The sequence below is a fragment of the Alexandromys fortis genome, unplaced genomic scaffold, assembly GCF_014885135.2.
Source record: "Alexandromys fortis isolate MF-2015 unplaced genomic scaffold, M_Fortis_MF-2015_v1.1 scaffold_18, whole genome shotgun sequence".
NCBI classification, from domain to species: Eukaryota; Metazoa; Chordata; class Mammalia; order Rodentia; family Cricetidae; genus Alexandromys; species Alexandromys fortis.
In genome coordinates this window covers 8458341-8475934 of record NW_026067897.1, presented here as the reverse complement: position 1 = coordinate 8475934, position 17594 = coordinate 8458341, and the positions used below count along the sequence as shown (strand labels likewise).

The 17594-nt window shown below is 42.7% G+C and overlaps 1 protein-coding gene across 1 annotated transcript in view; it reads right to left on the bottom strand.

Moving 5' to 3' along the window:
* Tox (thymocyte selection associated high mobility group box) overlaps window positions 1-17594 on the bottom strand; it is a 273143-nt gene that overhangs the window by 101149 nt on the left and 154400 nt on the right. The window contains exon 3 of the mRNA XM_050119253.1: window positions 11553-11795. Within this exon, the coding sequence (XP_049975210.1) occupies window positions 11553-11795 (243 nt within the window). The remainder of the gene's footprint in view (window positions 1-11552; window positions 11796-17594) is intronic.

Here is a 17594-nt window from a genome sequence, read left to right as displayed (position 1 = left end):
CTTTAAGGTTGGTCAAATACAGCTGTGTGGCGCTGGGCGCCAGCCCAGTTCCTGGCCTGGGGCCTGGCTACAGGAGACCTGGTCTGTGAGCAGAGTCTGCTGCTATTGGAGATGGCGCTGTTTTCCTTCCAGAAGACGACCGGGACAGTTCCAGTGACTGGGTGTGTGGTCAAAGGACCTCTGTTGCAAAGTTGACGCATTGCACGACATGGAGAGGGCACCTAGGCCTGGAGACATGCGATTCAGCAAAACCATGCGATTTGTCCAGAACCCAGGCAGAGCTCTGCGCACATCCCCTTTGTCTCTTTGGAGTATTGGACTGCTTTTTCCTACACATTCGTTGCTTCACCAATGTCAAAGGAGCGTGAGGTTGTTTAAAGAAAACACATGTGAAGGCAGAACTATGGGTGGCGTGTGGGCTGGCGTGTTTAGCTCAGTTTGAGCAGCCAAAGCACCAATGTCATCAGGACTCTTTCTTGGGACTGAATGCAAACCCAGCACACGGCTACCATGTGTGAAGCCAGGCCCCGTTGTAGTATACATGCGGAGGTCATAAACACCGACCCAACTACCCTGCCTAGGATACATCCTGTTCCCCTGGGGCGGGATAAAGGTCACATCACCTACTACCTGGTGTGAACAGGGGTGGGGTGGGGTGCTTTATAAGGAACCTGTAGACTCACATATGGCCAGACTTGCTATGTTAGCCAGATAACTGTCCACTGGTCACTGTAACAAATAGCAGAAGAACCAACTTATACAGGGAAGAAACTTATTGTGGCTTCTGACCTCATAGTTGTGTTGCCCGTCTGCCTCTGGAGGAGAAGTATGGGGTATGCAGCAGAGGTGGAAGCTCTCCTCCTGGTGACCATGAAGGACAGACAGCAAGTGCTAGGAACCCAATATCCACCTTCAAGGCTACGTCCCTCTGACTTTCTCTTCCACAAAGTCTCACATCTTAAAGACTCCAGAGCCTCCCTGATAGCTCCTGCCTCTGCCTTCTGAACTGTGTCTGGAGTCCAGGCCTGCATCTCTAGGCCTGCTTGGTTTAATTTTTGATAGCCTTGGCAGGATAGCATCTTTAGCAAGAATCTTTAAGAAGTCACCATCTAGAGAAGGGCAGGCTTGTTTCATTCAAGGAAATTGCCAGTTTCAGTGTGTGAAGGGAGGCCCTAGCTCTGCTTAGAAACCATTAGTCATATCTGCTGTTTAGTAGAGAATGTGATTAGATAGAGAACTGAAATACAAGATAGGAGATGTTTTTTCACAGTCTAATATGTTTTCAGGGTTGGGTAATTTTTTATTAAAAATTATGTGGGGTCATCTTATAGAAAACAAAACTCCCTGAAATCCTGAAGAATAATGCTTTTCAAATGTAACATGCTTTGATAAAGTATCTTGCTTATCAAAGCCAGAATGAAAATCTGAATTTTGAAAAGATTAGTGTTTTCTGTTTAAACAGGACTTCTATTTCCCTAGGGGAATTTGTACAATAATGAATCTCAGGGATGTTTGACTATTGATTTTATGACTACATGTTTATCATGATGTCCACTACACGTATTAGGTAAGGGGGGAAAAGACTCTGTTGTCCGGATGACTACAGTGTCTGCATCATTTTAAAGGATCAAAAGCAAGAGAGTCAGATCTAATATCCTTGTGATGCAAGCAAATACGCACTCCTAGCAGCTCTTTGTGCTCCCCTCAGTGCGGCATGTACCGCCGCGGGCAGAGTTAGAACACAAATGGCCGATGGCCAAAGATAAAGATTATCATGTTCCTGCAGTACACTTGTCCACATCAGAGAACTTGTAGCTTTCAGACTGGAAGGAAAAGAAAATTAAAGTGGAAACCTAAAAAAATGAAAACTGTAATAGAAAAGCAAACCTACTCTTAAAATCCTCCCGGGTGTTCTGGGTAAGAATAGTCAATGAACAATGGAGGAAGTGGGGCTTTGAAAGGAGACTTTTTCACTGTTCTCCTGAAGCCCATTTTAGAATAATTCTTCCATGATCCCAGGAGAAAACGGGTTGATAATGCAATGTCTTAATGCTAATAATCCACTTGAACAAACTAAGCAAATGGGCAGTCAAAGGCAGGATTCTTTGGAAATAAACTGGACATTGGTCATGCAGGCAAATCTCTCAAACATGGGCGTCTTCGACATTCCTATCTCTGTCCCGTGCCTGGGACACTGAGAGAAATGAGTTCCTTTTGAAGTCATAATTTTATAGATAATATTTCTTCATAAGACGCTCTCTCTCCTTGGAAAATAAAAGTATTTATCTAAAAAGGAGGATCAATAGATGCTGTAATTAATTGATGAATGCATCAGTTTAATTGTACTATGAGTTAGAATAACTAGCAGTAGACTATTAAGACTACAAAGCCGAGTTTATGTTTAGGGCTGAAACTGGCTTAATTAAATGTGTTTAGCCCCCATGATGCATGCTGTCAGTGTATCTAAAACCTGGACTGTTTGAGCTAAGCAGGATGGCACATGCCTGCAGCTCATAGCTTGGAAGGCTGAGGTGGGAGGATCTGAGTTTGAGGCCAGCATTGATCTACAAAATGAAACAAAATTGAATAAACAAAAAGAATACTTGTATCATTTATAAAGACCAAATTGCCTCTTATAGACAGGTCCCAAGTGACTGCTGAGGCAAAGACCACATGGGGAACCTCACCAAAAGTAGGGATAGCCCTGTAGGTACCTGAGGGAGAAGCACAGTTTTCCAATGGGAACCTTTGGGTTCAGTCACACGCTTAACTGGAAATAGCTGTGCCAGGTTTTTCTCCTTGTCTGTTTGTCAACTTGACAAAAGCTAGAGTCATTTGGGCAGAGGGCCTCTCCATTTGAGGAAATGCCTCCCCCAAACTGGACTGCAGACAAGCCTGCGGGTATCTTCTTGATTAGTGATAGGGGCTAGCCGCGAAGGGCAGGGTATTTCCTGAGATCTGCTCAGCACAGTTATAGACACAGAGAAGCAATCTTCGATACAAGAGGGCTACAGATGGCTGACTGGTATTGCTATTATTTAAGAGGGCTAGAGAAAGGATCATTTCTTGGACTAGAAACAGTAAACAAGCAACATGTCAGGAGCCCAGTTCTGGAAGCGGGCACAACTAACAGAATTACATAGCCTTGCAGAACCTCCACATACACCCCTGTGGGTTCGCTGGGGTTTTAGCCCAGGGTCTTAAGTCATCTAAGCACACGTTCCATCACTGAGCTACACTCGGGCTCGTGGATCTGTTCTGTTTCTTGTACTTAGCTAATTGCCATCCCGATTCTCTGCTGCCTTCCCCAAATCTAACAACCCCAGAAAGCATTCTACAACAGTTTGAAGGATCCAGGGAAGAAGCAGAAGCTTGGTTCAAGTCTGGCTGTTCCTTTTTAGTGGCCTATTTAGAAATCTGTTTGTCCATTGTAATTCTGTAGCCCCATTTTCTTTTCTCTTCGTTTGCTAAGGGCTATTTAACTAATGGATGCCCAGTGGGGGGGAGGGTGTGGGCGGGAATGCCGTGAAGAAGAGCCCTAAGAAGGCTCTCCCAGATGTTTGCCTTTAGGATGCAAAATGAGTTACACAAACACAAGATGGAAAATTGCTGGCTAGATACCAAGGCTGCAAAAGACACTGCATGCAACTAGGAGTGATGGATGAATAAAGTAAAAACATTAGCAATGAAGGATGCTATTAAAGACCCTGTAGAAAATCCACAAGGAGTCAGAGGACAATTAAAAAAATTCAAAAATTATTTTCCAATCTCTGTAAGTCTGCCTTCTATTGTTGCCAGCATTCTTTAGGATTATAAATATTAAAAGGAAACAATCATGAAAAAGGAAGCTAATTCGATTTACAGGTTGAAACACAATGACCTTTGAGGAACAGTTCAAGAAATGGGACTTACTTGGCCTAGGCAAAACTCAACGACCAGAGAGAGACTTAATAAATGTCAGCTATTTGAACTCACCTGCTCTCAAAGCGTTCCAATGGGGAGAGCCCACTGAGCAGGCACAAACTGCACTAGGAGATTTGGGGGCTAACTTTAATAGGCATTTCCTGGAAGGACCCTAAATCTCTTAACTGCAATTTAACATAGTGTTACAAGGTTAATCAAACACAAACAAGCTACCAAGAAAGCTGTGGAATCTTGGCTCTTGTCTAGGAAGCCACACATCTCAACTGGCTTCGGTTGACGGCTGCCTAGACTGAACAGGCTGGAGTGAGTAGTCCCCTGTTTCTCACAGAAGATCAAGTAACTCATTTTACAGTCGTTTGCCTCTGACTACATGAGAGCGAAATGCGGATTAATGTGAGTTCCAGAAACGTAGAAAACGGGCAAGGCCTGCACCCCAGTGAAATTTGACTTTGATTGCTTGGTCTACAAAGGGAAGTGTTGTTTCTCAATTGGCTCCTTTCCCAGATACTAGCAATGACAGCCCCAGCTTGGAATATTTTATCCTAACACTAAAAGATAGCCCAAATCATTAGCATAGTGAAGCCATAGAACTGCTTATCAGTTCCACATCCAAAAATGCTCCGCTCTGAACAGTGGAAGAGCGTAGAGCTTAATATTTAAACACTTATTAGGAATTTTTAGGTTTTATTAGGAATTATTAAGTCTTATTAGGAATTTACCGAACACAAAAACAAACAAGAAAAGGAAAACAAACAAACAAACAACCCCCCCCCCCCACAATCTCACTTATTCCTTAAGCATGGTCAAATATGAGAACAAAAAGGCAGCCATATTCCCCATGGTCTTAAAGAACTTTAGAAGACTATTTTCTCTCTATTCTGTGATACTGAAAAAGAATAATTCTTCTGTGTGGGCATATGGCAATCAATAATTTTGGCAAATTATGGCATAATTCTGAATAATTATCTGTATGTTTTTTTCTCCTGTCATGGTGGGTAGCTTCATTTCCTTTAATTGCCCTTCTTGTATTTTTTTAGAGAAAGAAATCAGCGTCTCTGACATCCCCTCCATTTTAAAGGGATGCATCCATTACTCCATAAGGCCATGGGCGACACCACCAGTCCTGTCTTTGCTCGTATGTCTTCAGCTCTGTTCACGCTCCAGACTTCACGCATTACATGAAAGAAAATACCTTAAGATTTTTGAAAATATTTATTTTTTTTAAAAAAAAAACAGCAAATTGTCTGTAATCACATCTTTCTGCTTGGCCTTGAAAGCTGCATTATTCAGTACATCAGTGGTCCTTCCCATAATGGCAACATCTTAGAGGCTCATGCTGTTCGCGTGCGTCTGAACTACTTGATGTACGGCGCTCCCCATGGGCCCAGAGGAGCGCTCTTGCTTCCGTTTCATGAGTTTTGTATGGTACCTACTGAAGGGATGGTTGTCAAAACAGTGGTACAGTGGCCTTTGAATGCAAAGTGTGCCATGTCTGCATGCTACCAACGACAATAAATCTGAGTATATACATTATGCTGGCTTTTGTTGCCTGGAAAAAAAGGAGGCATTTGGGAAATAAACCCCCCAATTTTATTGCCTTTTAACATCTCTTTTTTTTTCCATTTTAAGCTCCAGAACTTGAAATTTGAAGCATTCAAAGAAACTGAAATCTCCTTTGTTGCTTTTCTCATTGTAAATTTCTATAATGTGCCATTAGAAACCACACTCCACAAAGCCCGGCTTCTAAACGAATCCTTTCTGCGAGGCCATTTGAAAACTTTGCACGGTTTTTCTTTGCATGAAAGGGCTTCTGTTGAGTGCACAAAGAACAAGCGGTTGCCACATATAGGCCAGGCCGAACAGCCGGGATGACTTTATACAAGGTGGCCTTTTTCCCGTCCACCAATCCGTGATTAAGCTCAGCAGTGACTGCTATCAGGGTGAGGAGCCAAAGAGGGGCGCTTGGTTTTAATTTGCAGAAATCAAAGGATTTTTCTGAAGTCATGAATATTGACTGGGCCATGGTCTTATTTTTCCTTCTTCCAAACTAGCTTTCTGGTTTCCCGAAAACCTCATCTATCTACACAAAGCAACATTGCTTCTTTAAAAAATATTTTTATTCATGTTATGTGTATGGGTGTTTTGCCTTCCTGTATGTTTGTGCACTATAGGCGTGTAGTGCCCATGGAACCCAGAAGAAGGCACTGGATCCCATGGAGACTGTAGTTACTGACAGGTTTGATCGATCATGTGGGTGCAGAGGACCAAACCTGGGTCCTTCCTCTGGAAGAGCAACTGTGTTCCTAACCATTGAGCCATCACCTCCTTTGTTGTAAGAGAGAAATGACATTAGCCCCTCTTCAATATCTTTACAACTAATTGACCTCTGAGGGAAACACTTAAAACTGAGATGGCCAAAGCCACAGTAAGAAAAAGTGGCCAGGTACAATGGGGACGCACCTGCTATCTCGCTACTTGGAAAGGCAGACTTCAAGTTCAAGGCTAGCCTGGGCTACCCTGTAAGAGTCTGTCAGAAGTTCATCAAAAGAAAGGAAGAAGCAACAGGAAAGAAAAGTCATTAAGTAACTGGGATGTTCAATCCTGACATTCAAAACTCTACAAAATCTAGAGTCATCTAGACGATAAACTTTAAGGCCAGTGTGGTGCACAGCCTTCCTAATGCTGCAACCCTTTAACACAGTTCCTCATGCTGTGGTGACTGCCAACTAGCAAATTATTTCATTGCTACTTCATAGCTGTAATTGTGCTTACTGCTATGAATCGTAATGTGAATATCTGCTGTATGAACTCCCAAAGGGGTGGCGACCCACAGGCTGAGAACCACTGTTCAAGGAGGATCTGTAATAGAGTTTCTAGAGTGAGCTGAGGTGGGAAGACACATCCTAAATGTGAGTGGCATCATCCTATTGGCTTGGGTCCTGGACCAAATGGAAAGAAGGACACAGCTGAGCACCCACATTTCTCTGTTTCCTGTCTGGATACATCGTGACTGGAGCAGCAGGTGCCTAGGGCCGCACAATCTTCACCATGGGGGACTGTGTTCTCAAACTGTGAGCCAAAATCAGCCATTCCCGGTTTCAACTGTGCTTGCCAGGTATTATGCCACAGCAAGAAGACAAATGGCTAATTTAGTCTGGTGACTCTTAAGAGTCTGCACAAGGGGTGTGTAGTCTCAGAAGGAATCAGGAAACTGGCAGCCTGGAAGGGTTCCGACCCTCCATCATCCACTAGCGGGTTTCTGCCTTGGGGAGAGGAACTTTTGTTCAAGGATGCTTTTTATAAGAAACGGATCTAAGTGAAACGCGAGGAAAACTCTGCCTCATTGCCTTAGAGTTGCCCTTCTCGGCTCTAGGCAGCTGAGCTTGTGCGGCTGGGCAAATCCACCCCTGTTGGTGTGAAGAACAGGAAGACTTGCTGGGGGTTAAGACACCCATCTGACTCTCCCGCCCACACCAACTGCGTCTCCAACCAGACACACTTCTCAAGAAGTGCAGGCAGATTAGATCCCCACCATGAAACCATCTCAGGGGACGTTTGAGGAACTGGAGCCCTTGCCTATTGGGTCTTGAGTGGCTGCTGAATGTGAGCGTAGAGAATGAGAATTAATTGATGCCCACCAACCAGTGTGTTCTACAGAAATTTATGTGCTTTATAGCCTGTTCTTGGTACAGACAGACTTTAAGAATATGTAAGCATTTTAGGAGTGCCAAAGCCTAAGTTGTTGCTGGAGCTCTGAATAACTACTGGCTAAGGAGTCCAAGGGGACCATAAAATAGCCCAGGCAAGAGTTTTCAATACAGAAATAAATGGAGGAAAATTTGGGAAGGCTGAACCTTCACCTTGTGTGTGCTGTACCCTGTGTAGGACTTTGGAAAATTATAGAAGGCAATACACATTTTCTACTCTGGTGAAAAAGTTTATACATTGAAAGGCATTTTGGTAGAACAGACTTAAACCTATTGTGAATCAGATACCATTTAACGGTTATAACCTACCATAATGATTAATGATTACCTTAATAGTTACCACACTGTGGGATTCAATATTATATTTATGTCCTTCTAATTTTATGCCTGTTGTTTTAGAAGATGAGGTATCACTCATATTGCTCGGGCTGGCCCCACACTTTTGGTTATACATCATTCTCCATTCTCAGCCTCAGAAGCACTTGGGCCTACAGCCCTGGTCTACCACACCCAGTTAAAGCCATGCAATGTGTGAGGATGCTGGAGTATCAGTCAGCTACAGCTGTGTAACAGGTGAGGATGCTGGAGTATCAGTCAGCTACAGCCGTGTAATAGGTGAGGATGCGAGAGCACAGAAATATTATTTAAGTGGCTTGGGGTTGCACAGCATTAAGGTGGAAGCCCCAGGATTTGAACTGAGGCAATTCAGCTCAAGGATAGCGATGTTATTGCAGTGATGTACAAGGGTACTCCAAGCAAGGGAAGACGCCTTTAGTGAACAGCCGGCTTGCTTCTGTCTTTTTGACAGAAGAAGATTCAGGATCAAAGTATAAATAACTCTTAGAAAAGTCTTCACTCTAACTTTTTAACTGCCCTGAAAGAGTCACATGGGCAGATACTTGGGAAAACCATTTTATCTAAGCAGTGCTTACATCCTAAGTGTTGCCCGCCGGTGAGTGGTCCCAGCAATCTGTCAGACTCCTTTAACCCCACAAGGTAAGACCCATTGTCCCCACTTTCCCAGAAGATGAACCAAGAATCTTTATCAGCTGAGCCATTGAGAACCCCCTGAAGAACTCAAAGCCCCCACTTTTTATTGGTAAAACCGGCACACTAATGCTTCCTACAGATATATATTTTTAGCTATGAACTAAATGTTTTGTGTCTAACATGTTAGATAACTGTAGGAAACTCTTATTAACAGCGAGACTGGCACTTCTGTTGCCAGTAGCAATTAGAAACAAAATATATAACGAGAAAAATTTAACTTTAAGATACGCTCTCACTAAAGATTATGCATTATAACATTTCAAACAGTAATGTTTATGATATATATTAATGTATTTACAGTGAGCATCACAATATCTAAAATATATACAATTTCTGAATAAGAACTAAAGTATTTCCGTCTCCTTCCTTCATTCAAATACTAAAGTTCTGGAATGGGAAAAACGCTAATACAAAGTTGGGATCACGGCTGTAAGAGCATCAGGTTCCGTGAACTTACATCTGTAAGATACAGTTGGGGCTAGTTGATTCTTCTCTAAACCGCCTTGTGTGGCTCCCAGTCATCAGATTTCCAAAACTCATAGCAAATTCCTCCCTGAGAATCTGCACATGTTGGCTCTTATCAGCTGTGTCGCTGTTGGAGGAGATCTTGAGCGATCTCCAAAGTAACATCACAATTTCTAGGATTTTCACTCTGAATTTTTTCCCCTCTTCCACACATTTTTTTAACCCTTCTGAAAGAATCTCACAGGAACAGGCTTGTTGAGCACATGGCATCTGAGCCCTGCAGCTATTGTGTCCTTAACCCAAGCTCCCCTTACGCGTGAACACCTTTCCAGGCATGGAAACCTCACTGAAGTTCTGTGGCTGCTTTGCTTGATTTTAAAGTGAATTTTCGAGCTGGCACATGATGTTTGTGGACCACACGGGGGTCTCTGTGATGCTCTGCAATCAATGTGTGTTCACATGTGTGATGTTGAATTGTATGCGTGCTTTTGTCGTTTATTTTTCCCGTGAATTTTCTAGCTGCTGCATGGACTTTGGGTAGGTGTGGGTGGAGGTCCTCTGTGATCCACAGTTGAGCACATGCCCCTGCGTGATGCTGAACTGTGTGGTGGGCTGTGACCCTATGGGCCGGGGCTACATTCCTAGGAAAGAGTTTTTTGGTTCTTGTCAGGAAGTATGATGATGTGTGAGCAGGAAGCTTAACATCTGGTCTTTTCCAAAGAAAGTGATCCTTGTTTTTTTTTTTTTTTTAATAATTAAAATGGGGGCTTAAAGGAGCTGTTCATCTTGAGATCCATATCTACTTGGGGATGAAGCAGTCATGGCGTCCTGGCCCTCACCCCATCTCTGTCCTCACTGTTATCCCAGCAAAGTTCTTCCAGGTTTCCCCTGCAACCACTTACTAGATCAATACTTCATAAGGCAGTGACCACCAGGTACATGCAATCTATGTCAAGATTATAAAATCAAAAGAAATAAAAATGTTCCTATAACTCCAGGCACAGGGGATCTCATGCCCTCTTCTGGCCTCCTTGGGGATTTCATACACATGAGATACAGACATTTATGGAGGGAAACACGTAGACTCATAAAAATAAATTAGTCCATACTTAAATTTTTTAAAAGATGATGATTATGTTGGCACACATTTCTTCAGATTTACATATATGCGTGCATTTTTAAGTATCCAACTTCAATTTTTAGGAGGAATATCATGTAGACAGTCTGGTGATGGTAATGTTTCTCACTTCTGATAATACCACAAATGAGTTTTCCCCTCTTGGCTGTGTCTATAGAGGCCGGATTCAGTCCTGTCCACTGTGTGGTGTTAGGTTTTCCAGAAAAGCCCTGTTGGGGTTTCCTTCGACTATCCTGTCAGCCATCCCAATCCCCTTACACTCAATGTTTACCAGAAGAATTCCCGTGAAGCCACACAACACAAAGCCATTTCTACACACATGGGGGACCTGTGGTAGGGAACACTCTTTAAGAACTCAGAAACAGTGTTCTCAGCTTGTTCCTTGTGACCCTGTGTTGACAGGAGAGTGACAACTGGATTGCTAACTGGTCAACCAACGAAAGCCCAGGAACATGAATGAAACGTCACTGTTAACCTATGAGGTAGGCTTGGTGCCCGTCCTGTTCTCCCCAGCCTGCAACACCAATGACCTCCCTTGTTCCCACTTCTTGGAGCTTAGACCAAAATTATGTTTGTAGACGACATTAAAAATCAGAATGAGGTCTTTTTGATAAGCCAGTGTTTCTCAATTATGAGATGCTCCTTAGAAATATGGAAGTCCGGACTTCACAGGAGGGCCTGGGAACTCGACCTTTTGCTAATTTCTAGAGGGTAAGATTTTCATCTTTGGACACTTTAAAGTAACAGAATGCCCCGCTGGCTGAGTCATCTTGATGGAGAGCATTCAATCAATAGAATTCCACTTCCAAAGCAGAAACAAAACAACTGCTTCCTTGCTACTCTTCAAAGCAAACGTGCAGAACCTCAGAGAGCAAATAACAAAATTGAGGCTGACATCGGGCACTGCCCAGAGGATGCAGGCATCTCACTTGTTGCTAGGAACCCAACATGAGCCCAGAAGCGATACTGCCAATAGTGACCTTTTATCTGGAATCTTGCAAGCCATTTTTTCCTAACAGCATCATCAACAGTATTTGGAACCTTGACAAATATGAGAGATTACACAAGTAATTCACTGATTTCAATGCAAAAATAATTAAAAAAATGACTTTAGAAATTTGCAGGATCTACAGAGACCATTGCTGTAGCTCAAACCTCTCCCTGGTTTTAGAAGGCCCTTAACACGATTTAAAGACCCTTGCATGGAGCTTTCCCTTGCATTTCCTGTGCCATCCAAGCCCAGCACAGTTAGACACGCCCATTCTTACCACAGAGATGGAGTTGGTGAGCAGTGTGCCGTCCTGGCCCAGCATGTTGGACACGGTGATCTCTGGCAGGTCCATGTTTTGCGGATGGAACGGGAGCAGGCCGTTGTGGTTCATGGGGTGACAGAGTGAGTGGTACCCCGACTCCACCTCATTCAGGTGCACCAGAGAGTGGTCGGGAAGGGAAGGAGGTGTAATGGGTGGAATGTTAAAGTCTTCACTTTCCAGACTTGGGCCAGGGTAGGACTGAAAGACAGGAGTTACACAGATGGCTGTTAGCATCCACTTGGTCACTACTGTCAAGCGCAGGGGCACAGTGGCCCTCTGGTGATACCTACCAGAAGCATTACAGATTTGGCTAAGATATTCAAACATTGGGATCACCCTGGTGCTTTGTGTCTCTTATGTATGGACGAAGATGCCAGTGTTACATCCTCTGCTCCTGAGACATCCTCTTTTGGTCTAAAACCTGCCTCTGTTATGTGGCTTTGTTTTCCTAGGAAGTTGAACTCAACCAGATTTCAATGATTCCATTCAAATTTTTTAGAGTATTAATCTAACTGAATACCTTTTTTTTCCCCTTGAGAATTGTGGCAATTTATAAAACGGTTTGATCAAACATGTTTCATTAGACTCCCTACTGCTAAGATTATGGGATGTAGTAAAAATGAATTCCAGAAGTCTGGGGCAGTTGCTTTTCAGTGTGAAAAACCTAACAGCTTATAATTAAAAAAAAAAAAAAGAAGTTGTTAGTTAAGAAGTAAGCTAAGTCTGTGCCTAAGGGTGTATTCATTGAAAGTTTGTTACAGTTTTAAAATGCTATTAGATGCTAACTTTGCCACTAACTTTTTACCATCAAAATAAACGTGAAGATTTGTTCTCACGACCTCTGTGAACATTTATTTGATTTTTCTCCTAAAGGCCGATAACACTGCAACCATTTAAATTCATCCCCTTCCACTGTGAAAGACACAAACAGTATTAATACTATATAATAATGATTGTGAAATAAAATTTAATCAGTAAGATAAATAACATTAACACACCAGAGATTGCTCTTTTATGACGTAGCTTGGAAACAGGAAGAGATTGAAGAGGAAGAGAGAGGGTATATGAAGACAAGCCTGCTTAAGAAGAGAATATGGGAAAAGTTGAAAATGGGAGAGGGAGCTGAATAAACATTGTTAGCTATTAACATCAATATACAGGGTCAGAAAGAACTTATTTTGTTAAACAGGTGTCATAATAGGAAAGGAAACAGTCTGGCCCGGATAATTCTTACAAGTCAATCTTTCATATTCCAGGGGCCTTCAAGGTTGGTGTGCGTGGGTAACAAAGATTCTCTTGTCTAACTGTACAGCGCCTGCTACAGTGTGTAAGATTTGAAACGCGCAGGCAGAGTGGAGGAGCCAAAGAAAGTAGTGTTCTGTGTTCATTGGGTGTTCATCCAATAAGCTTTATGCCTCCCTGTCCAAATGCCTGGGGTTATGTTTTCCAGATGGCGTCTGTTTGTCTAACAGAAAGAAAATCTTCAACTTGCACTTGCTAAATGTTGAACAAGTTCTGATGTATTTGCTTAGGTGCCGTCAGAAGGCACAATTAGACGAAGAGCTACTTGGAACATCTGGAGTCTGGAGGTGCTCATGAAGAAGAATGTGCAGGTATCATCCAAAGGCCGTGATGGGAATGTTTGCAGCCTCTTCACAGATACTTTTTCTTAAATATACAACAGTCTGCTTTAAAAACAAAACAAAACAAAACAAAACAAAACAAAAAACAAAACAAAACAAAAGAAAAACAAAACCAAACCATACCACCAGTTCTAAAAGTTTAGTGACCCTTACTAAAGTCTTTCATTAGTAGTGTAATTTTTTTTATGTCTCAAAAACAATTTAGTGCCCTGTGTCAATATTATAAGTTTGGTTACCTGGAAATGCAGACCCCAGCTCACGGCTCCTTGTAGGAGTGTTCAGTCTAAGATACGAAAAGACCCACGAAGAAGAAAGAAATCTGTGCATTTCACTACTGCTGCGTCACATAAAGTACGGCAAAGGCCCTTTCACTGTCCTGACTTCATGAAAGCCTTAGAACCACCTTCTCTGTGTGGCTCTTGTTCCTCCTTTTGATGATGAGGAAACGGGAGTCCAGAAACTCTTTGGTGACTGACTTAGTCCGTGTGGGAAGAATGAAAAAGGAAAGAAGCCATTTTATCCCTCCTTTCTCTCTCTTTGTTGGGATCCAACCCAGGGTTCTGCAGATGAGAGACTGCGGTCCCTGAGCTCCACTGCTAATTGTTACCATTTTATCTGACCGAATGATGCAAAACACCTTTGTTACACAAACTGTCCACACTTTCAGAATTATGACCGCCACCAGCTTACTCTTCCTTGTCTTAAATCCTACCCACCAAGATGAACTATTTGCTTGACATAAGCTCAAGAATTCACAATCTCTCTCTCCGCCGGCATTGCAGATCCTGAGGTTTTGCTGCACTGCGTTTAAGACGTAAATCGGTGCCTGTTTGAAACTTTCCTCCATAAGGCAAAACTAACACAGCACTAAGGCAGAAAGCTGGTTTTAATTTCAGAAGTGCCATTAACCCTCCAAAAATACTCAGGGATATTTCAGCCAGGGTGTACCGTGACTTTACATTCTAGAGTTTCTTCAGTAGTTAAATCTTAATTTGTGGAGTTTGCAGGGAAGGTTTAATTGGTATCGACTTACACTCGGTGATAACAATTGCACTTCAATTTAGCTAAGCTACATGGTTTATTTTCATGTAATTACACATTAAGGTTATTTAATCCGTACAATTATATGCCAAAGCCGCAGACTCCACAACTTAACTGGTAATGCGTAGTTATGTGGGTCAAGAATTTTAACAACGTAAGGTTACTTAGCAGTTCTGTCTCTTACATCTGAATCCATGATGTGGTTATTTGCCACGAGCCTATTAGAGAGTAACTGATGCCCTATAAAAGTACCATTGTAATTCTTTGAGCGTCAAAACGTACCAGGAGTTTTTAGAAGTGCAACGGCAGACGGATTTTTTTTTTTTTTGAACATGGAAATGAATCTCCAGCGCTGGCTTCCAAGACAAGGCAGGGAACTCTGATTCCAGACCTTACTTGGGGGTGTGTTAACAAGTGAGCTTTCTGTTACATCCAGTTTGGAGGGACACAGCACAATAGGGTGTGATTAAATTCTTTTTTAAAAATATTTATTTAATTATTATGTATACAATATTCTGTCTGCGTGTATGTCTGCAAACCAGAAGAGGGCACCAGACCTCATTACAGATGGTTGTGAGCCACCATGTGGTTGCTGGGAATTGAACTCAGGACCTTTGGTAGAGCAGGCAATGCTCTTAACCGCTGAGCCATCTCTCCAGCCCCCGTGATTCAATTCTTATTCGTGAGAGTGCTTGTTAGGATTGGTATTTAGCATTTGTTGAATGAATAAAAAAAGAAGATCACCAAATGCATGCATTCATGAATGAATGAGTGTGAAACTCTGTGTTTCAAAGCACGAAGCTTTCAGTTATTTCCCAGGCTTAAATAATTACCTTCTGTACCCAAGACTGCCCTGCCCAGTTCATAGCACAGAGGTCAACAGTCAACTCACACCGTGCCCAACAGTCAAACTGTCCTGTGAGAAGAGTGATGGCTGCAACAGCCCAAGGGAGGCTGGGCAGAGGAGTCTGAGGGCATTTTCCTGTGACTTCAGGGTCTAGTGTCTGAGTGTCCCATGACCTGGCCTGGAAGTGACTTCTTTCCCATCCCAGAGAACATAAACAATTCATAACACAGTTTATGAACTCTGGCTCTCAGAACTGTTGGCAGCTAATTCTCTCAGTGTCGTGAGGGCGCCTGGGATGACAGCTAGGGAGCCTGAGGTCAGGTCATGGAAAGTCTGAGCCCCATCCTCAGAGTCTGCTGAAAGGAGTGAGAATTCTGATCACAGCAACTGAACATTCCAGAACGACCAGCTTGGTAAGACTAAGGTAAGGCCATCCTGTGCACACAGGACCAGATGTAGTACTTACTCACCAATATGGTCCCTTTCTGTTTCCCACTTAGTTTTCCCCTCCCATTGTGGCCTGGATTCTAAGCAATCAACCCTCACAGGAACAATGATCATGTGATCCGTTCTAAGGTCTCCATATTCCTATAAGGCAACAATGCTACTTTTTAAACATAGCTTGACATAGAGGTTACCTTAGAGTTTATCCTATGTTCTAGGAGGCTCCCTCGGGCAGAATGCAGAGAAAGATAGGTATGAAGTTTCAAAGTGGTACTGACTTTTTGGTTAGCATCTATAATCTCATATCAGAGGCCAGAATCTAAACCATTTGCCTCCCCTGCTCCCAGCAAGTACGGAAGCCACTGATCACCACCTCCATAAATAGAAGGAAGTACTCAGGGACAGCGAGGTAAAATGCATTCCTATACTTTCCATTTTCCTGTTGAAATTCGCCCTGATGAAAGGTAATTTGGAAACAGGCATGCAAATAGACTAATCTAAGCACATTTGCCATGATCCAGTGACGCAAAAGAACTCAGAGCTCTCTTGATTGCAGGCTCTTCACTGCTCACAGACACAAGGAGCTCCCATGGCAGTACAGGTGCTGAGCCTCATGGTGTTCTGCAGAATCCAAGCAGCATTGAGCGTGGGCTGGGACAGGGCATACTAGAAGGGCTCGGTTAATTCTGGAAAAACAAGTGAACTAGGCTTCAAGGGGATTGTTTGAGGCATTAAAGTAGCAACTTTAAAATGTTCTCCTCTTCAAGAGAGTATGTTTGTAGTTGCAAATAGCCAGGATCCATGGCTATTGCAAATCACTTTCTTTTTTTATTTTATTGAGCTCTACATTTTTCTCTGGTCTCCTCCCTGCTTCTCCCCACACCCCCAAAAACCTGTAAAGGTGGTATCTGCATATTTCACCCAGAAAGTGCCACCTCATTCTCTGATGAGATGTGGATGGGTTGCGTATGGTAATGATTCCTTTAGTGACCAAAAAGAGTCACAACCTGTTGGAAAGTCTTGCAGCTATGGAGTTCAACAGTTAAGTCTGCATCTAGGGTCTTTAAGTACTCAGGAGTTTGGTGTCTGAAGCAAGTTTTGTAGTCCTCTTGAGCCTATTTTGAAACTCAGTTCATAGAGATTTTAGGAGCATTTAAAACATACATTAAAAGCCCAATAGTTTATGTTCTCCAGATAAAATGTGCCTGGAAAGGGGCTGTTGCTAAATAAATTTGTAAGTGTCTTAGACTGGGTCATGTCTGAATGTCTAATAACAATATACTATAATAATAATACTTCTAGACAGTCTTTTGGGGGCTGGATGTTTAACACACTGAGATTATATAGGCCTTGCTATCTATTTGACACTGATAAGACCTGATAATGGAGAAATGTATATTTCTCCATTTGTTTTTCAACAAATATTAGTGTATTTAAACAAAGAGCCAAAATCGAGTTTCACACTTAGTCGAATGGAATTAGATTGCATGTCTTTATTGTCATGTGTGTGCTTGCATGTGTGTATGCACACCAGTAACATATATGGGTCTATGATGTAGGCTCATGTTTGTGTGCATAGGGCATGTGCATGTGCAGTATATGTGCATGTGTGTGTGTGTGTGAGTGCATATGTGTGTGTGTGTGTGTGTTAGTACAGGCCATAGATAAATGTTGGGTGTTTTCTTCAATCTTCCTGCTTAAAAATTTTACTATTTTTAGTTGATATGTATGGGTGTTTCAGCTGCACATATGTCCGTGCAGCACGTGTCAGCATTGCCAGAGGAGGCCAGAAGAGGGCATCAGGTAACTTGGGACCAGAGTTACAGATGCTTGCTATCCATCATGTGGGTGTCAGGAACTGATCCTGGGTCCTCTGGGACAGCCCCACCACCTTAGTTTTGGAAACAAGGTCTCTCACTAAACTTAGAGCTTGCCTATGGGAGCTGGCTGTTCGGCCAGGGAGCTCCCATGATTCTCCTGGCTCCATCTTCTCAGCTCTAGGAATATAGGCATAGGGACCTT